Genomic DNA, 21,836 nt, shown 5'->3' with positions numbered 1-21,836 from the left:
AAATACAGCACAGTACCAGCTAAGGAATAAATAGCAAGATGTGAAAAAGGGAGGCCCAGTCTGTGACTGAAAGAAAAAAAACAGCCGTGATATAAATAAGGATAGCTAGCTGCCAACTCCGACTGATTGTTCAAAAGAAATGGTCTTACATCAGCGACGGAATTCCAAGCTCGTGATCTGCGGTAAGAGTCACATGAATATCCTCGCTACAGATCAATACGCAGCAGCATCCCACACGCAAAAACTCAACTCACATTCGTATAGCGCCATCATTTATTTCGCTGTTGCATTTCTCTTTCACTGCCAATCAGCGACATTCTATAGAAAAACAGCCCACATCGGCTTTCCTCCGTCGTCTGAAATGAGCCGCCCGCTGCCACAAGTGGAGGCTCAATAGTCGGCTCGATAGCAAACGAGCTCGGTAACTTTGCTTGGAGAGCGGTGATACCGTGCCTATGGTTGGAGGCTGTGGATTTAGCAACAAAAGATCGCTGCAAATACATCGATTGAATAACAATTGGAATGCGAACACATTTCCACTGCAGCAGCGCAAACTGCAGGCTGCCGCACTGAGAAAAAAAAATAATGAGACAAAAAATACGCCGACAAAGGAGCAAAAATACGCCGAAAATAAGAATGGAATGCAAGAGGAATCACTTCTCCAACCAGTCGCTCACTCTGCCAGTATCCTGCCTCTCTTATCTCCCCTCCTCTCTCACCTCTCCCCTCCCTCTCTGTCTGTCTCGGTCTTCTCTGTCTCTGTCTCTGTCTCTGTCTCTGTCTCTGTCTCTGTCTCTGTCTCTGTCTCTGTCTCTGTCTCTGTCTCTGTCTCTGTCTCTGTCTCTGTCTCTGTCTCTGTCTCTGTCTCTGTCTCTGTCTCTGTCTCTGTCTCTGTCTCTGTCTCTCTCTGTCTCTGTCTCTGTCTCTGTCTCTGTCTCTGTCTCTGTCTCTGTCTCTCTCTCTCTCTCTCTCTCTCTCTCTCTCTCTCTCTCTCTCTCTCTCTCTCTCTCTCTCTCTCTCTCTCTCTCTCTCTCTCTCCCCCCGCTCCCTCTCTCACCTCCGTCGTGCCCATGTAGGACCAGCTCCTCTGCCAGATGCGGCAGGATGGGTGCCATCGTCTGTCGCACCACTGATAGCACGTGGTGCATGGTGGTCAGCACCGACCGGCCGGCCACGCTGCTCAGGTCACCGCAGTATAGCCTGGGAGGCACAGATTGGAAGCGGTCACTTCAGTGCGTACAGTTTAGGGTTGCCACAACTGTACGATCTGGGGTTGCAGGTCAGGAGAGGTCACCATGACCAGACATGAGATGAGGTGTCCTATACGGTAATGGTATACAATGGAATAATTGCACACATAAATCAATAAAAAAAAAAAATACATAGCTACGCCACAGAAGCTGGAGGATCAGATCCACTGACGTTAATTGATTCTTGTACAAAAGCGGCGCATGATTGAATTGTAGTGCTGCTCATTCATATCACATCACTGGTTATTCGTCAAAGACGGACACGACGTACATGCATCCTGCAGCGTGGCACACTTGTCAAAGGTAGAACAGCAGACTTCCCATTACCTGTGTCGAGTCATGTGGATATACAAGCCGGAGATCTCGTTGGTAACTAGCGCCGTAAGCAGTGCCAACACACGGTTGAACTGATACTTGTCATACGCCTCAGCACACTGGGGACAAAAGAAGTCGTCAACAGGGAGACAGAGCGGCATCGAGAGCACACACATACACGAAAGTGAATGGATTTATGAGGTGTCAATATCAGGAAACTGCGCACACAGTCCTGGAAGTGGATGCCATTCTTATGTGACGAATGCCTGACAGAGGTATGGTATATGACGCCCATCCATTGCTGCAAGTCCGCTATTCACGCCAACGCAGCGGTAGCTTTACGCCATGCCAGCAACACGCCGTGCGGACATCGTACTCGCCGGGTTTTGGCGGCGAATAGATCATATTTGTGCTGAGACTGCGGGCTGCCGGGCCTGCGGCCTTGCGCAGGGATATTGAACGGATTGGTTGAGCGCGACACGAGTCAAATTACGTGCTCCGGTGGCCGAACCGGTTCCTGATTGAGAATTAATTGAATCATTTTAATGAAGGCATCCAGCGTAAACACCTCGAGCTATCATGAGTGGACGCCAATGGAATTAATTCTCCGGATTCCCCCTCCTATAACTCCTCGGTTCCAGCACTCAGCAAACATTCATGGTCATCAAGTCGTCAGTCAGTCAGCAATGTGACGGTCCTCGCAGTCCCTCCAGAGACCATCAGGCCCTCCAACGGAAACGCACCGGTCCTGACGCGGTGCCTCGCTGCATTACAGCACCACGGACACTTCACAGAGCCGCTACGCAGGAATCCTCAAAGACTGTCCTAAAAGCGCTGTCACTCTCCAAGAAAAGGAATGGCCTCGCCAGTTGGTGTGCCTTCAGAGCAGTCGGGCGCTCTCTCACAACGACTAACACACATCTTTTCAGAAACATCTTTCAAAGTACGCAGCTCTCACAGTCAGTAATCCTCACAGTGATAAAAGTCCACAGGGAACATCTCTAGCAGCTAGCAACTCTCCCAGTGAGCGTACATTGACCCAGCGCCAGCTGGACAGCTTTATGTACAGCGTAGCGACAGCCGTGGACAGACTGGTCGATCTGCTTCCTACCAGCACACGTTCTCTGTTTAAACTCCCCGTCCCTTCAAACGTACCACAGACCACTCCTGTCCTCTACCGTCCCGACCTGGGTCAAACGGCCCCCACCAGTCTCTGATCGTAACACGACGGACGCCGAGCGTTGTCGGCCGGCCGGCCGGCAGCAATACGCTCTATAGAGCCAGCTCAGCGCAAAACTCTTAGCAGATTGAAAGGCACCGACGATGGTGGGCAGGAAGCGTCCCCTCCCCCTCCCCCTGCGGGAGGCTATGGTACATTAGCGCCGCTCTCAATATTGGCACTGCTCGCCGCTCGGAAACAGAGCTGCGGTCAAAGAACTGACTCCCAGATACTGGCGGGGACAAAAGTGAATGGCCGCGCGGCGCTATGGATCGATAGAGGACTGGAGAGCCGTCATGATACAGCCAGGTCTCAGGTTATATTTGGTCATGAGATTCAAACCTGACATGGAAGAGGCTATGTGAACGATCTGTGCTAGTTGGAAAATATCTTTATATGCCTTGAGTCCGAGTTCACGAAATTTTCTTTCCATAACAATAATGTTACGTTTCATTCATTTGTTTGAGAAGTAATATAGACAAGAATATAGATCTTGTAAAGTTTTGTATTATTATTTTTAGTAACCGTCTGGAAAGAAGCGAAATACAGCAACTTAATTTTCAGTAGGTACAGCCCTCAGCAGACTGCGTGGTAGGCATTCTTTTTTCGACAAAACTGGTAATAACTCAAAAGCTATGTTATCAGTCGGTCGGAACTCACTACAAATAGATGCGCTATGCTCCACTCCTTCGATTGGGTCTATCACTAAACAAAGTATACGCCTTGTGTGGCAGCAAAATGCAAAAGTTTGTTTTGGGGGCAAATATACACTTTTCGGTTTTGTTGCCAAACTGGATGGAAAATGAATACGATGATGATGCCAATCTAGGGTGCGGAGTCTCGCGCGTCTTGCTGTTACGATTTCTGACTGACCGATAGCATAGTATTCGCGTAAGTCTCCGTTTTATCCAAAAAAGAATACCTACCACGCAGTTTGCAGAGGGCTGTACCTACAGCCACTATCATATTATGAATTGAAATTCGGTATTGAAAAGGTTCAAAACTTCGTCGTTTTGAGATATGATCGGCACCAACTGCAAGAGGGAACTATAAAAACACTGGTAATATTTGAAGTTGAATGGACACCTCACTCCTCAGTGAAGTCTATCAATGCGGGTTTGTCGCCAACTCAAACATCTTTCCATCGCTGCTAGGCAACGTAAAACCTCCAATCGGACTCAATAACTTTCGAAAACTTGAATGACCAGGCACTCCAATCAAGAAATGAAACGCGCGCCTCTTTAGCAATTCCACATGAAATCACGCCGGATCGGATGTTAATTTCAGTACATAGCCAGAGTGCGGAAGTTGGCGGCGTGTATCCAATCTCGGCGCCGCAGCCCGCCGCCGCTGCGTCGATTCATAACGGGCGAGAGTTTCGGGGCGCGGCTAGCGGTACGGCGAACTTGGTGGCGGGACGGATTGGGCGCGGCCAACTTCTGACAGTCGCCGCCCGACGGGCCGCCAATACACTCTGAGCGGCCCGCAACGGACGGGTCCCCAGAGACCGGGGGACGCGGGAGGGGGAGGGAGGGAGGGAAAGGAGAGAGAAGAAGAGGGGAAGAGAAAGGGATAGAGGATGAGAGAAAAAGAGACAGAAGAAGGCGGGGAAGGAGAGGGAGAGGGACGCGAGGGGAAAGGAGAGTGTGAGACTCAATAAAACAAGACCGACCCGTCCTGGTTATTGAAAACGAGGTGCATAAGCAAGGCATGGGGTATGAGGAAATATGGAGGTGACGCCCATCCCTTCTCTCTCTTCCTCCCCCATTCCCTCCGTCTCTCCCACCATACCCACCTGGTCCGTGTACTCCGCCAGTCGATGCAGCATGTTCCTATCCACCCACTCCATCTGTTCGGGCGGCACGGGTCGCGCGGCGTCGTGTCGGCTCAGCACCCCCAGTAGAAAGCGGCACGTGTTGCGAATCTTGTGCAGCCGCTCGGCCGTGCTGGTTAGCACCGACTCGCCCACGGTGATATGTGTGTTGTTGGTGGCATGTCCGGCCACCCACAGCCTGTCGGGGTCAGTACACACAGTAAAAGGACGATATATAGATAACCAAGAAGAAGCTGGGAGATGACCAGCCAGAAGATAGACGCATGTAGAGATAGCACTATTCCATTCCACTATTCCACATCCATGATAGGCCTATAGTGGTACCTACGAGTAGCAATGGGGAAAAAAGCGAACTGAGATATGAATGATGGGAAAGAACACTGAAATACAGTAACTAGTTTCAGTTTAAGTGTGGTAGTTTAAAAAAAAAAACTTGCCGAGCATGCCAGGGTCAGAAATCTGAATCACGACCGTCTGAGGTACTGTCCTCGGCATTCTCATCATCGAAAACAACTTGAAATCAGCTTTAGCCTGCTGACAGGTCTGTCCAGGATCATATATTTGACCCTATCCTATGACACTGAGCAACATCGTTCCGCCGTCTCAACACTTTGCAATGCGTGCATTACGCTGTCTCATTCCTCCAGTACTGAGAAAGATTGTCGTGTGTGAAATGTAACCACTTAAAACATTGGTTCGTCCAGCTTAAGAACCACTTTCAGCAGGTTTCATCCAACCAGACCTGACAAAGGTTTTCCGCCTCTGAAGTAGGTAAACAATGTCGAGTAAAATACGCTCGCGGCAGGGAGATGAAAGAAACGGTGTTCAAATCCTCGCAAGACCCGTAAGGATCAGATGGCTGGGCTGGAAACTTCGTAGAACCCTGTCCGTCTCTCTCATCTATCCATCGCCTCGTAGGTGGAATAGCCAGTTTACGGCCCACGTCTTCATTATAGGTTGCCAGGGAGAACAGCGCCTCAGAGCCGACGCAATTCAGCCAGAGCAGCAAATACGATTAGGTATGCGGAAGGAGCGAGAGATAAATGAGCGCAGCATGATGAATGAGCGACAGGCAATTACATTGTCTGCGCAGGTGAAATGACCGTGAATGCAGGCTTTGAGTTTAATATGATTGCGGATTTGAAACTCCACATACTTGGCTAATAAAATGCCATAATTCAATATGCTCTGGGAGATGATAATGTCGACTGTCGAGCATCCAGACGGTTTATACCACCTCGATTCAGTCCATAAACACGAATGCTCAATTCACACCCCTGGGGACCGACTCCATGGTACGACCAGCCCCTGTGTCACCATCCCGCACCCGGTCAGAGTCTGTTAGCCGTTCCTCTCTGATCACCCGGCCAGTGCGCGGAGGTAAATAACCGATCAATACCCGGCGTCGGACCGCCTGAGCGGCCACCGTGCCACGGCTGGGATGCGGGCACACCTCTGCTCGAAGTGTCTCCAGGATGGGTGGGCCTGGGCGGCTGCGTCTTCAGGACACTGAACTGGTACGCTGTAGATTCCGTCTTTAAGACAGGACAACTGTACAAGCTGTGTCGGTCCCGTCCTTGACAAACAGGCTACGACGATGCACGCACCTCTACCGGCCGTGTCTCGCGGACAGGACCGAGACACTGTACAGACCTCAATCAGTCGCGCTTGTCTCCGGGACAGACGGACCGGGATGGTGAACACTGGTTACAGCTGTAATCCGGCTCCAGCGGAGTACACGCAGGCAGGCGGAGACACCGTGATCGAACAATCACCAGCGTTCTCGTGCTTTGGAAGCAGGGTGTGTGGCTCGCTGGAGCGATACCAATATCTCGGAATGAAGCGCCCCCAAGTGACAAGCGGTGGTTCGGTTGAGGTCGGCCGGCGCTCGAGAAAGCGGTGCTTCTCGGACAGTACTCTCCGGCAGCGAACGATGGATGTGACTTATGAGTAGTGAGTAGCTACACTGATTACGGGCCCGCTTCAAGGTTGCCTTTTAAAATGGCACAGCATGTAATAGGTACCAGAAAGAGTCATTTCCATTTCCCACACATGACCAACGCCAGCAATATGTGCCCAGGCACCCGAGCTGGCAAAAATGAGCTAGCAACTGGCCATATCTGTGTAGAACTGCTGCTCCCAGTGGCACACATCACACCACCGCCGTCTCCTTGGACGTCTGACCTTTGATACGGAGCTGGCAATATCTGGAGCCGGCCGGCCGCGCCGAGCAATGACCCCTAAACGTCGTCCTATGGCTGACCCATGACCCGGGCCCGTGATTAGTCCTGTCCTGTTATACCGTCCCGTAGTCCCTCACTTTAACCGGTGATATTAATCCGTGACACTAATTCGTGACCCAACTGTGTGACTGCAGACTGGCCGGTAACCCTTACCTACCTTCAATTGGAAAGTGGTCCCTAACTCTCAGGTCTACAACCTCACTCTACGATGACCGACCCAGGACCCTTGACCTCTACGTGACCCATTGACCTCTACGTGACCCATTGACCTCACCCGTGACCCTTAATCCCGCCCAGTGACCTCACGACCTCGCCCTCTGACCGCCGACCCGGCTCACCTGAGGCAGTCTGCGCCGTAAGCGGTCCTCTTGGGTTCGCTCTGGCTGCCTAAAATGACGTCCGTCGGGTCCACCACGTTACCCAGGGACTTGGACATCTTTCGGCCGTGCTCATCCATCACAAAGCCGTGCACGAAGATACTCCTAAAATGCAAAGAATAAAAACGTAATATTCCACATCAAAGTGTAATTCACAGCATTCATTTTATAACCTACGATGTAAGGGTTACTATTTTATCAGATTATATTCCGTGCGACAAAATGTGACGCAAGTGGTTTTGTCTGCGATAATTTACGTGCATCGAGTCCAACGCTTATGACGTTTGTGAAATATGAAAAAAAAAACAATAAGCTCCTCTCCGAGTCTAGAACCTAAGGTAGACACGGCTCAGAAGCCAGCAGGGTTCTGCCAACACCCAATGCCCAATGTCCAGCAATGCTATTCCATCTAAGGGATGAAGGCGTTCAGACCACCAGTTCGGAGAAATGCCAAATGAACACCATTATTCAACGAATTTAATTTTCTAACCTTGTCAAAGCTAAAGTGTCGGGCCCATCGCTGGAATGCAGAGCCAAAATATCTTATTTTTCGAAGACACCAGCCTAAAAATAAGGTTGCCCTTAGCTAATCCTTTCTGGTTGTAGTTCACTGAAGCAATGTCCCTCTGGCACCGAAAATGATCATTGGGAAGCAACACAACCAAATATCAGTCCAGAAAACGCGATGGTTCAGTTTAAATACAGTCTAAGCTCTCAGCATCATCATCATAAAGCAAGGATCAAAGGCGCCCTGTTATGCTTTATCTTACTTCGCCACCATCCGACAACTCGACTTCCTCATACTCGGGCTGTGACGGCCGCCGTCAGCCACCCTCCCACCCACCTCTTCCCCGCTCGGCAGCTCCGATCGGTGTGTATTGGTCAGCCCACTCTCTGCGGCGGATTCATCGTACGCGGTGTGTATTGGTCAGCCCACTCTCTGCGGGGGGTCCATCGCACGCGGCCCCCCGCTGACTAGCGGTGCGCCCGCCGTCAATGGAGCCCGGCGGCCAGCGCTGGCCGGCGTCAATACGACTGTCGCCGCCACCCGCCGCCTCCACCGCCGCCGCCTGTGGGCTGCTGCTGTGGAAAACGCCCGCCCGCCCGCCCACCTATAGTGCTCGGCCGCCACCACCGCTGCAAGCAACAGGCTGTGATGACTCCTCAGGGACTGCAGCGCGGCCCGGCCGGGGCACGGTCGGTAGGCGTCCGGCGGCCGCTCGGAGCGTACAAAAACACTGACTGCAGTGGACGGAGCGGCGACCCACGCGCTCAAACGAGCGGAAACTTGGCGACGATGGAAGCTGCGAGAAGGAGCTCCGTGGGCGGCTGCGTCACGGGGCAGAGTTGGAACAGGAACTCGGTTCAAAACCAGGTGATATTCCGCGAGACCGTACCCCATGACTGGCGCAACACATGCTAACGTATGCCGGAACTTTTCCGTGAACCATAGCCGACGCGTGGCGCCGTATCCGTCTTCGGATCCGCGAGGTCGGCCGTCTTAAAGTGGAACACGGTCCGGTTCGCGAAACTTTACGGACCACCGGCGCTGTTTGACGGTCACACCGGGTAAAACCGTGTCAGTAAACGCAGGTCGCAGTTCGTACTCGCTGACCAGCGGAGTGTGTGCGAACTTCAACGTGACAAGGTGAACAAAAGAATCGATATTCTTCAGACTGTCGGGAATTTTCTTATTGAATGCGCCAGACATATCTAAGCAATAAACTAGACTCTGCACGTTCCGTGTTGTCCCTCTTGCACCATGTAATGAAATAAAATCTGAGCCAAACCAAGTTCCACCCAGTCTGGTTTTTGTCCGGAAGCAGTTGCCAGCCGGACATTTCAGGAAGGCGCGGATTCTACTGCTGGGGACCCGCTGAGCAAGTTTTAAGTCGAGGGCCGTATGAGCAGACGACGCCAGACATCTCGCACACATATAAGCGCCAATCAAGATACGCGACACGGCTGACAATAGCTGGTGTGTCGCTACTGGCGTATCTTCAATGAATGGCCGCTACCGGGTAGCATTCATACAGCTGAGCAGTGAGCACTTACACCTGAAGACTAGGTAGAACGGAAGGGAGATGCTTTAGACGATGTAAGACAGAATGCAATTTATTATGTAAAAGCATGAATAAGTTAAACTTTCCCTACATTTATTTTAAACCATACGGCTCATCTCACCTGTATGGGCTCTCTTACCCGTGCAACCTCTCTTACCCGTCCAATCCCTCTCACTTTACAACCCTTCTCACCCGTGCGACCTTTTAAATTCTCACGCATACGACCCCTCTTACCCGTGTGACTTTCTAACCCGCACAAAGCCTTCTCACCCGTACAATACGTACGACCCACCTCGCCTCCGACGCGCGTCCTCAGAGGAAGAGGAAGGCCAGATGGGCTCACCACAAGGCGGACTGGCGAGCCTTCCAGGACGACTGCGAGGCTGCCCTGACCGGGGCGGTGCCGACGCGGACGGCTCAGGAGGCCGCCACACGCCTGACGGAAACCATCCAGAACGCGGCCAAGCGACACATTCCGAGAGGGGCGCGAGCGGACCCCCGACCGTGGGCCCTCCATCCTGATCTGCAGGAAGCCATCCGTGACCGCCAAGCTGCCAGACGGGAGATCCGACCCGACGACCCGGACAGCCGAGCGCGCTGGATTGAAGCAAAGCAGCGCGCCGCCGAGGTTGAGGGACGGGTCTCCAGAGAGCAGTTCCGCGAGTTTGTGGGAACAACACTGAACCGCCCAGCAAGCCTCGGAAGAGTTTCCAAGATACTGAAAAAGTGGGAAGGAGCGACCGACGATGAGCACCGAGACGGCCAGGCGATGATGGACGACGACAATAAGCTTCTGGTTACGGACAAGCAGAAAGCTAACGCCTTCGTAAAGACATACGCACAAGTATCGCGTCATGTCAGAAACAAGAAGGTCGACCTCACCGCAAAGCGCAAGTTGTCTCAACCGGCGGCACGGACATGTGAGTGCCGAGACCGGAGAACAGAGATGTGCGCGCCCTTCTCCCTGGCCGAGCTCAACGCCCAGATCGTGGAAACGAAGCTGAAGAAATCGCCGGGCCCCGACGGTATCACCAACGAGATGCTCCGCCACCTCGGCCCGATTGCCAAGAAAGAACTCCTCAGGACATTTAACAGTTCGTGGAGCTCCGGAGAGGTCCCGAAAGAGTGGCGCGTCGCGACGGTGATACCGATTCCGAAAGCCGGCAAAGACAAGAGGCTCTTGGGCAGCTACAGGCCGATAGCACTCACCAGCAACCTGAGCAAGCTGTTGGAGCGCATGATCCTGGCCCGACTTACCTACTTCGCGGAGAGCCGAGGGTTGCTCCCTCCAGAACAGACGGGTTTCCGAGCGGGGCGGTCGGTGGAGGACAACATCGGCCGCCTCGTCCAAGAGGTGCAGGACGGATGGCAGAGACCGGCGGTCGATCGAAGAACGGCGGCGAGGAGGCCTGATGGAAGCGTGGCACAGAAATACGTCCTCGTGGCTTTTGATTTTGCCCGAGCGTATGATGTAGTGGACCACCGCCTCCTCCGGCTCAACCTGACCGAGCAGGGACTGCCGCTGTGCCTCGTCCGCTGGGTGTGGCAGTGGCTGAGAGACCGAAGGACGAGAGTGGAAGTTCGCGGGGCTCTGTCCGGTGAGCGGGTCTTTCGCGCCGGATTACCCCAGGGCAGCGTGCTGTCGCCCAGTTTGTTTGTGTTGTGGGCGGCGCCGCTGGTCCAGGTCATCAAGAAGATCCCCGGATGCACACCCTACATGTACGCGGATGACACGGCGGTGCTCTGCGCGGGCAACACTATTGAAGTGGCGAGGGAGAGGGCCCAGATTCCAGAAGGCAGCCGACGCGCTGACAAGGTGGGCGCGCGAAACCAAGATGAAGGTCTCCGGCGAGAAGACCCAACTCCTGGTTCTCTCGCAGCAAGCCAAGGACGCCAAGGACTGCCGCATCACGGTAGCTGGAAACACAGTAGAGGCGCAGGAGACCCTCCACCTCCTGGGCGTCACACTGGACAGACTCCTACACTTCGGGCCGCACTGCCGTCGTCTACGAAGAAAAACAAGACCAAGAATCAACCAACTCAGACAGCTCACCGGAAGGTCGTGGGGGCTCGGCGAGAGACTCCTCCGGACGGTGGCAAACGGATACATCCGCGGCGCCATAGAACACGCGGCGGCGGCGTGGCTGCCTGCGGCTGCGACAACACATCTCGGCGTCTTGGAAGTGGAGATGTTGGCGGCGGCACGCACCATCACTGGCTGTCCGATCTCCACCCCGAGGCACGCCGTGAGAGCAGAGGCGGGCGTTGTGCCGATGGCGGCGAGGAGGGATGCGCTGGCAGCACGCCTGCTGGCGAAAGCGCACTCTCTCCCGCCGGAGGACCCACTGCACGCCGTGGCGGAGGCCGCCCCCGTGCCGCGCCTCAAGTCCGTGACCGGATGGAGAGACCGAGGGAGAGCGGTGTGGGACCGCGCCGGCGTGGAGCTACCCGTCGAGGCTCGCCTAGCCACGAGGCCGCCCCCGTGGACAGCGACGGAAAACGTGACGATCCGCCTGGACATCGGCCCGCTCCCGATCGGAGCGACCGCGTCGATGAGGCGAAGCGCTGCGGAGACGTGCCTGGGAGCGCTCCCCCAGTGTGCGACGTGGGCCTGGACCGACGGGTCGGCGACCGGCGGAGTGACGAATGGCGGTGCCGGGGTCCTAATCGAACACCCAGACGGAACGACGGAAGCTCTGCGAGAGGCGGCGGGAAAAATATGCTCTAGCTACCGGGCTGAGATGGTGGCTCTGAAGACGGCAGTGCGACATCTCCTGGAGCACCCACCCCTCGAACAGGATATCATCATATGCTCCGACTCACAGGCGTCACTTGCGACGCTGAGAGGAGGACCAGCGGCCCAGACGTCCCCTCTAGGTGCCGCCATCTGGGAGCACATGGCGGCACTGGTGGCTGGCGGGGACCGTAGGGTCCACCTCCAATGGGTGCCGTCCCACTGTGAGCTGGAGGGAAATGAGCGGGTGGACGCTATCGCCAAGGAAGCCGCCGCCCTCCCACAGCAGGGAGTCCCGGTTGACGTCCGCACGGTGTACCGTGCGGCGTCCCGGATGGCCAGAAAGGAGGCGATCAGCAACTGGCCGGACGGCTGGTATAGGCGGCTGATGGACGGCCACCTACCCGCACCGCTGCCCAGCACTACTCCACGAGAGGTGGCGGTTGATGTGCACCAACTGCGCGCTAGTCACTGGTCAGGATCTGCGCAGTACCTGCATCGGATCGGCAGGAACCCCGGCCGGGACTGCGCGCAGTGCAACTCGCTGACGTGCCGGGCGGCCGGCTGCCGCTGCTGTGGCGAAGAGGAGGCAGACACGCCGGCACACATCCTGCTACGCTGCCCGGCACTGATGCGACTACGCCTACGACATCTAGGCAACATACACCCGAGCGAAGAGGAGGTCCGAGGCAGCGGCGTGGTGGCGGCCCTGGGGGCCGCCGCCAGGTACCTCCAGAGCCGAGAGGCTACGTAGCGACCGCTGCGTGGGGAAAAAACAACAACAACAACAACACCCACCTCGCCTATCCGATCCCTCTTACCTATTCAACCCCATCTCACTCGTCCGACGCCTCTCACCCCATACCACCCCTCCTGCCCTCATGACCTTTCTCACCCGGTCTAACCCTTCTCACCTGTACGGCGCCCGGTCGGCCACGGCCACCGAGGTGAGCAGCGAGCTCTGAAACCAGCCGGTGAACTGATCCACTCCCTCCAGGTACAGGTCGGCCCGCGGCGCCCGCTCGGGCTCACAGTCCGGGTCGGAGGACCACCAGGCCGCACCCGAGTCGAACCAGATGTCCAGAATGTCCTGAGGACACATCGATACAAAACGTGATTTAAAGGATGTCCTGATACAAAAGACGCAGTATGTAGTGTTCAGGGCGGTTCGAGAGCTAACATAGTCCTGTGCGACACTTATCACCTGCACAAACTCTCTATCCTACGTCACTTTCCGCTTCTTACAACATACACACACCGCTGACATTTTGGCTTTGGCATCATCGTGCTCCGTTTTATCGGACATCCGTGAGTTTGCTCGTTCTCAGGGAACGTACATGTAATGTGTTGTCATCGTAGTGTGCATGTGTTGTGTTGTGTTATCTAGTTTAAATTGACTGCCACTGTAAACGGGCTGCAAGGCCTGTAGTCGGTTAATGCAAATACAGAATACAGAAAACAGAATACGTGCAATAAGTGCAAATGCTGAACGCATAGTCTGGCTTCAGCGACCAAACAAAGGTTCACGGTGTTTTGGTGATAGGAAATTAATGAGAAGGTGCTTAGAGTTCTGGATGTCAACATCACGGATGCGGCTCAACCATTCACATTCTCTTTCCCGCCAGCACGGATCCACCAGCGGCTGTCAAATTGTGTTCATCCGAGTACCTATCAGCTACAGTATTGACCCCTAACAGTACCGAGGAAGGAAAGCTCACAGCCGATTTCTTATCACGGCTCACACACCTCCTGCCACGGCCCAGGCCATATCACCACAGCCAGTCCCAGCCGCCCCAAACCCCCTCCCAAGACACCACTAAAAACGGCCCTTTATTATCGCAGCCGTCACATCCGTCTGGCCTCAAAACCCACTGAGGTCACGGCCACACTCGGCGTGCTGAGAGCGAAGCCATGTCCGTTGATGGTGCAAGGTGGGTCGACGGTGTACTTTATATCCCATGGCTACCAGCCGTCGCCGGTTTCACACTGTTCTCCCTCGCTTTTCAGGAGCAGAATAATGAGACTGGTGTGGCCGAAAAGACGAGGACGCAGGGCTCGTGTGATGCGAAACTAGTTATTGTCTGTCTCTGAGCATAGCGATGTCTGCCTGTGTCCATTACCCGACACATCAGTAAACTGTACACAGTAAATGCACATTACACCCGGGTTTACAAAAGATGTTCAAGACAAAGCCCGTTCGCAATGCGTATATACTTTACTTTTCCATGTACCCGCTGTAAATAACGGCGATAATCGAAAGTTGCGCTGACACAGATGCCATTCGACGGCGCCTCTCGATACACCAGTGTTTACCACACTACCGTCGGTGGGTAAATAGTGCGTACCTTTTGACATTCAGTAGGCTCTAATATGACAATGGACGCTGATGCTGTAAAGTCCAATGAGCTATCACCACAAATGACTATTGTTTGCAGTAATGTCGCGGTTCGGTGGCTTTGCGTCATCGTACATTGCACTAAAATAGCGCTATTTATCACCCTTGACGCTGTCTGACCTCGTCACTAGCACTTTGAGGCTGATTTCTCCCAGGAGATTGGGCCCAGGTGATGATTCACATCGACAGATCCCATCAGGCTTTGATGATTCCCGCCCGCGATTTCTGCTAACTGACACAACAACCCATCACCGTTCGGCTTTCGAGTAAACCATTACCTTTGCGTTAGATATATGTTCGAGGGTTCGAGGGTTCGGGTAGATATATATTCGAGGGTACATACCTCTACACGCTTCGCTGAGCTGTTTGGGATCCCAGATCAACTCGATCCTAGATTTATTGTAATGACTGGTTGATCTTAGCCAACGTGACCGCATAGGTTCGGTGGCGATGTTCCAAAAATTGTCCAACGGATCCATTTGCACAAATGAACGCAACTTGTAAGTGCTACAAAAGTCGACTACCAGTCAACGGGAATCATAGCGCAGCAGCACGAGGGGAAGCGATCCATCTAACAAATTAATAAAATGAAATAACAACAATAATAAATACCACATAACAAATAACTAAATAAATAAATATGGCCGTCGTAATGGATCGGTAGCCCACCAACTGCAAAAGTGCTTCTTGACGTAGGCACGCAACAAACGGGTGTGCTTACATGTTTTTTTTTTTTTACACAACTCAATCTTGATGATTGGTGCACTGAAATAGCATGTCCCTACTCACAAGACAGAAATTATCCCGCTACGTTTCTGGGATAGAACGTTCATCGTTTGATATATTTAGAACTTTCGATAGGAGTTAGAACCGATATTAAAGTTTCCACGTCCGAAGAGACCAGCCAGCCCCTTGCCTACAATGTGAGTATGCCAGGGTAAAAATAAATCATTTTAGTGTTGCGCGCAAGTACTTTTCCTGCATTCACTCTTGTATCCACCCTACCTCACAGCCGCTTCTCACGATTGGCCGACAGAAGTTCAAAGCAATAGCCCTGAGAAACCCGCCTTTTTCTAGAACGGAATTCAACCATTGACCGGGCCCCGTAGCCACGTAACTTTTCTGAGCACAATTTCGTCTGGAATGGGAAAATACAGGCTCTCGAATAGAAAACCAACCAGCCTCTTAGCGCCAATCCTAAGAAAAGGCCAACTACGTTTATTTCTGTCACGACTAAACTCATTGACATAAACCAACAAGTCGCATCTCCATTCATATCGTGCATTCATGGCGATCGTGTCTTCCCAGGACATGACACTCGCCTCAGCCCCGTTCCGAACCCTCCACTTCCACTGCCCCTGTCTATGTCTACGTCCTCTACGTCTATAGCCCACCGTCCCCGTCCACTGACCGTTCCTTTCCGGGGCAGCTGCCGGCCCGCGTCGCGGTACTGGCGGACCATCTCCGGTGGCAGCAGCTCCTCCTCGGGTCGTTCCCACCAGACGTCAGCTCCGTGAGCGGACACCAGATCACTCAGATGGGTGATGATCGCACTGTGGGAAAGACATCGGTTACATACTTAGAATGGGTAAGGTGAGGACTTAGCAGGAAAGAGACGGCGAGTGTTAACTAACGTGAGATGATATGAAGGAGTAAGGTGGACAGACTGCCAGATTCCCGAAGTGTTGAAACTTACACCTGTGTCATACGAATTTTACCCATGTACTGAGCGACTCGGGGTATCGGCAAGTGTGGCCACCATGCATTGCATAGCTGATATGAATCCTCCCAGCACACACCCATGCCGGCCTATCCAATCTGAATGTTTCACATCTATTACTAGCCATTGTAAAACTGAGACAAAACAAGGGCACAAACCCAGCAGCATCAGCCCACAAAGTGTTAAATCATCTTCTTCACCCGGCAAACACCCCACCAAACACGAACTTCCGTCACCGTCCAGACGCACCACACTCGGAACCGATTCGATGGGACTGAGGTCGGGAGGTAAGGCGCCGAGTTGACCGGGGTCAGTTCAATCGTACCCTGGCGACCCGGAAATCAGGGGAGCCAGACTCAACAGGGAAGGGTTCACGCTGGGTAGAGGAAAGACGGTAGCTCAGACAGGCTCAAAAGGGCTACAGAGAAGCTCGGAGGGCGAGAAGAGCCGCAGGGTTACTAGGCTAGGATGGACCTGAAGGTGGAAGCTGGAACATAGTTTTACTGAGTGGTTGGAATGAACCAGAGGTTAACTCTTAGGTCGAAATGGGCTAGAAAGCAGTTTACGGGCTGGTTCCACGGAAGTTGAAAGCCAGATAATTATGTTTCTGAAGCACTTATATGTACTGTGTTTGGACGTTCGCAGTCACGCACGAGTCCTGCAGTCCACTACAAATTTACCGAAGATCCACAAATTTACCGTAAAATCCCTTCCAACGGCTGCGTTCAGTGATCCACGAAGCGTCTCCGCTGAGAATATGCTAGACACGTCACCACCATGATGATTTGGCTCTCAGGGAGCGGTGACAGACTGAATACATTGCCCCGCATCTCCTGTTTCACAACACCATAAGACGCCACATTGCACTCTTATCACGCTAAACGCACAACCAATCATGCAGCACAGGCACGCACAACACTACCGACTTTAAAATGCGTCTTTCCGAGGCTGTCCACGTTACAAAAGCACATGCCATACGCAGTATGTCTAGCGCCACACCCATTCAGCCCATTTCCAACGGAAATGCAGCGACACACACCGCTCTAACGTCCACTCTGCGTCACTTACTCATTGACAATGGGCTCGTCGGTGTCCCTATCGTAGAAGGCCGGGACCGGTACGCCCCAGACGCGCTGACGGGAGATACACCAGTAGGGTCGGCGACGCAGCTGGTCAGCCATATTGGACTGGATTGACTCCGGGAGAATAGTCACCTCGGAAAGACATTCCTGGGGAGGATAGATACCGACATATCAGCGACTGGGAATGAGTGTTATTCGAGCACGGCCGACACGACGACGCAAAACGGGAGGATGGGTATCGTTCAGCGAAAAGCAATTGTGGAATAAAGGGATCGCCAGAGGCAGTTAGTCAAGTCCATTTAACTCTGCAAGTCTGGCTTTGTCACCACTCGGGATACACGATCCTGGAGGTATGGATTGAAGCTCAAGTCGTACAACAGCAGATTGCAGTAAGAAACGCACCTGCAGCTCTCAAGTCTCGAGTATTCACAGTAATTGCAACACTTAAAAGTTTTCAGCATGAGATGCTGTGCAAAACGTTTACAACCAATCTAAGTCTTAAGTAGACAAAAAACGATAAAAATAGCAGAAGTAAAGGTCGCAATCCTAACAAACTTTTTATAAACACAGCATCTGTTTGTGATCGCGAAATTATCCTGGATAAGCCGTCTCGACAAATTTCAATACCGGCTCGGCGATTCTGATACGAACCCTCTCCCCCCGGCCATACATCTCCCTGAAGTTACCCTTACACGTGACTACACACAAACGCCCTATACAACACACAGACACACTAACACAGCGTTCTCACCGGCTCTAGACAAGGACACTCACCAACGCTCGTTGTTTGATCCTCTCCGTATCGATAAACCACTGTCGACTGGCCAGAAGTAGTACAGGCTGTTTGGTTCGCCAGTCGTACGGGTAACTGTGTACCAGGTCCTCCACGTGCACCACATCGTCACCTGAAAACAGATAGACACACATCGAGATGAGAAAGTCGGTGCTAGACTAGCAACGAATTCTGAAATATACTAGGTAGTAAACAACTGATGTTCATATTGATTTGCCACTCAATCATATCGATTAATTTCACGCTAAGTTTCTGTCTCGCGATTTAGTTCTATCCACGCTGGTTGTCCCAAACAGGATCTCCATATCAACTTCGCAGCACCAGATTTCTCTGCTCTGCCCGACATCGTCTCACCTACCTAGCAACCCCAGTACTCTCTGGTCACCCTCTGTTAGCACGGGCCGCCGGTGGAGCTCTGGTCCTGCCTCCTGAGTATAACACCCGTCCTCATCCACCAGTACCTCCTGAGGGAGGACAGGGAACGTCGTCAGTGAGCGTCACTAAGCGGCGCAGCGGCAGAGTGCACAAGAGCACGTACGGGCCTACGGGGTCAACGTGTGAAACTGCGCACACGGAATAACGGTTAAAACGAAAGATCATTCAACTCAAAACTTTACGAAATGTATTCAATGTCTAACCACTTAGCACGAAAACCATCTCGTCAGACTAGGTCGCGCCTATGAAGCCATCCTTGAATGTTACCACGACGCACAATGTTAATGATTTCGCAATGCAGGTAACATTTAATGATCGTTCTGTGTAGCATAATATGAGCATCATTACGACTTCGAAGATGGCAGGTATAACAAGAACCTCAACCATTCGCGATAGGCTTGTCAGCTCACTTATTTGACTCACAAAGGTTGGTTAGACATAATGGGCATTTTTACAACCAGAAACGAGCTACGTCGTTTCCAGCATACTGCGATCATACAATCATATTCAATCGATGTGGCAGGATGGTATAGTTTTACCATAATCGTGTTGTGACGTCAATGACCACGCACAAAACGTCAGTTGAGACGATTTGCACCGGCCATTTGATCTACCCATAGGTCACGAGTTTACATGTTTCGAATATATGTGAACTTGACTACTCAACCAGAATGAGTAACTGAGTCAAAACGTACGGAAGATCCACCATTCATCCATTCTATCCATCTCTCAAGCATCGTGTTTTATCTCCCGCACAAAGTAAGAATTCCCACGCACGATGAAAACGGAGCGGTGAGAGCCAGCGTCTCGTGCCACTGCTGCGTCCATCGCTCGACATCCGCAGACTTACATCCAAGGGGAAAATTGAGGAGCGCTCTCAGTGGGCGGCAGCCGGTGGTTCACTCCTTTCAGCATGCGTCACGTCTCAGCAGAGCGGAGGCGACATATTGTGGACCGACCTGGGCGGGTGCCAAATGTCGCCCCGCAGGCCGGGGTGGGGGGTGGGGGGTCAGAGCTGCCGAACCGACCGGAAGTCCGGTGTGGGCGGGGGCGGGGGCGGGGGCGGGGGCGGCGAGTTCGGGTCACCGCCCACGTCACTGGCCAGGAGCCACCCGAGTCGACGGGTGCGGATCCCGACGCCCACACACAATATTCTCATAGGCACCCACGCAGTGCTCTGCACGCGCCACGCACCAACATTCTTTCCTCTGTACACGGAAGCTCTCACCACACCCACTCTCCCCAGTTCTTCCCCGCGCACACCCACGCTTTTCTCTCACACACGCAATCTCTGATAGTCACCCTCCCTCGCGGTCCCAGTGGACACAGTGCGTTCTTCCCTCCCTTCCAAGACCCAATCCCCATGGGCCGGTGCTCACCGGCCGAAGGATCTCGAACGATGATAATGATGCGCTATTTTCAGCCGCTTTATCAGGCGACACGTAAGCCTGCTCCCGAACAAGAGCGCGACCACCCAATCTGCGTAATTATTCAGAGAACGGCAGCGACCGTGCGGCGGCGGTACGAAGGCGAGATGCCGGCATTGACAATAGAAGGATAACAGGAAGCAGTTACTCGTGAATGACAAATCTTGCGTGCCGGTAAGCATATCATAGTTTCGGGAAAGACTCTGAGGCCCATCTCATCACGGATTGAATATTGAACATTTTACTCCAAAAATATTTCGGGGTTTATTTCGCAATTACGTGAAAATTATTACCAATTTATCTTATTTCATCACATCGCCGCCATAAAAGTAAACGTAATCGTATCGTAAATGGGGTTCGGGGGTAGTGGTTGCAAAATTGAAACGGTCTTTCTTCATTCTTGTATAAGTGTCACTGACTGTTTGCGTTTGGGCGTCATGCCTGAGCACAGCCAGTTTGTATTTACGTACACCGCATCATTGAGAGTCTCTCTTCAAGCCCCACTCACTAGTGACAGTTTGTGTTTGAGCGTAACTCACCATTGAATCTGTGTTTGAAGTTTGAACCCCGCTCACCAATGAGAGTTTGTGTTTGAGCGCCACTCACCACCGCCAGATTTTGTTAAAGTCCCACTCACTAGTGACAACTGACAGTTTATGTTTGAGCGTCATGCCCATGACTCACCAGTCACCACTGTCTGTATTTGAGCCCCACTCACCAGTGACAGTTTATGTTTGATCGCCATGACTCACCAGAGACAGTTTATGTTTGAGCGCCACCTGGAAGTCCTCCGGACCGTGGGCGGGTGCCGTGTGCACCAGACCGGTCCCCTTGGTAACGGTGACGTGATCAGCCGGTAGCAGTGGCAGGACCTGGTCCTCTCCATCTCGTCCCACGGCCGGCCGACGGTACTGCCACTGGCGCAGCTCATCACCTGTCGAAAGACGGTAACCAGGTGTCAACAGCTAGCTACTAGTTACAGGCTGAAAACGCCACCATCCACGACGTGAGTAATTCACTGTGCTAGTGGCGTCGCCAACCCTCTTTTACCATGCTCCCTATGTTCTCATGTATGTACATACCTCTATTACCATGACCCAACGTACTCATGTTCCTATTGGGCAAAGGTTTGCTAGAATTTAATGGCAGCAAGACAAAACTTGATTGAAATAAATATCAGCGCACCGAGTACATTGTTCTAGTGTGTACCATGGGTGCAAAACTTTCCACTTTCCAGCGTTTATATGAAGTCAAGACCAAGACTTAATAGAATTAAAGGCTACATTCAGCACAACGTCCGTCGTTTCAAGAATCATTGCTTCATACAAGCGCCACCGCCTTTCCGTTGCGGCTATACAAGAGACGCGTCAAGTCTGAATTATTGAAGCGACCCGTTTGTTCTATATCCAGTCTATACCAGCTGATGTCCACACGATGTTCAAATTCTAGTGTCGCATCAAGACGTACACTTTGATGAGGAGGGTAACGGTTATGACCCACAGCACGTACCGATTTCCGCTCACCGTCCAGAAAAGGTCAGCACAGATGGTGCATCAAAGGGACAATGGGGACATTTCCCGTACGGCCGTACAGTACGCGGGACATCATAAGAGCATCATCAAAATGCACCAGAGAAAGTCAGTGGGTCTGACTTACATGTGCCTGACACATCCCGAAAAAGCACGTGGTTCTGAAATAGCCATATCGGTGGTACCCATCGGAAGCCAAGTCCCAATTCGTATTGAATTACCAGATAAAATTCAACCCACGCTGACGCCGACACATCTTTGCATCTTTTCGGCCCAGCGCGCTGGGCCGAAAAGATGCATAGATTTTTCAAATATTTCATTTTTGCAAAGATTTCGATTTTCACCGCTGCAGCGGTGAAAATCGAAAGATTTTACACGCTGGAAAAACATGATAGAAACTTTAAATTAAACAGGACCTGA

At 52.6% G+C, this 21,836-nt stretch overlaps 1 protein-coding gene across 1 annotated transcript in view; it reads right to left on the bottom strand.

Moving 5' to 3' along the window:
- Positions 1-1,057: 1,057 nt before the first annotated feature.
- LOC122388598 (isoleucine--tRNA ligase, mitochondrial-like) overlaps positions 1,058-21,836 on the bottom strand; it is a gene marked incomplete at its 3' end in the record, with an annotated part of 28,269 nt that continues 7,490 nt past the window's right edge. Inside the window, exons 7-16 of the mRNA XM_043379789.1 lie at positions 20,640-20,821; positions 18,384-18,489; positions 18,007-18,137; positions 17,219-17,379; positions 15,842-15,983; positions 12,950-13,125; positions 7,200-7,343; positions 4,580-4,796; positions 1,578-1,684; positions 1,058-1,200 (exon numbers count right to left, since the gene is read on the bottom strand). Of these exons, the coding sequence (XP_043235724.1) occupies positions 1,058-1,200; positions 1,578-1,684; positions 4,580-4,796; positions 7,200-7,343; positions 12,950-13,125; positions 15,842-15,983; positions 17,219-17,379; positions 18,007-18,137; positions 18,384-18,489; positions 20,640-20,821 (1,509 nt within the window). The remainder of the gene's footprint in view (positions 1,201-1,577; positions 1,685-4,579; positions 4,797-7,199; positions 7,344-12,949; positions 13,126-15,841; positions 15,984-17,218; positions 17,380-18,006; positions 18,138-18,383; positions 18,490-20,639; positions 20,822-21,836) is intronic.

Source organism: Amphibalanus amphitrite, unplaced genomic scaffold (assembly GCF_019059575.1).
Source record: "Amphibalanus amphitrite isolate SeventyFive unplaced genomic scaffold, NRLGWU_Aamphi_draft 000328F_arrow, whole genome shotgun sequence".
Lineage (NCBI taxonomy): Eukaryota > Metazoa > Arthropoda > Thecostraca > Balanomorpha > Balanidae > Amphibalanus > Amphibalanus amphitrite.
Note: the sequence above shows the minus strand (reverse complement) of the source record. Positions and strands in the feature narration are given on the sequence as shown.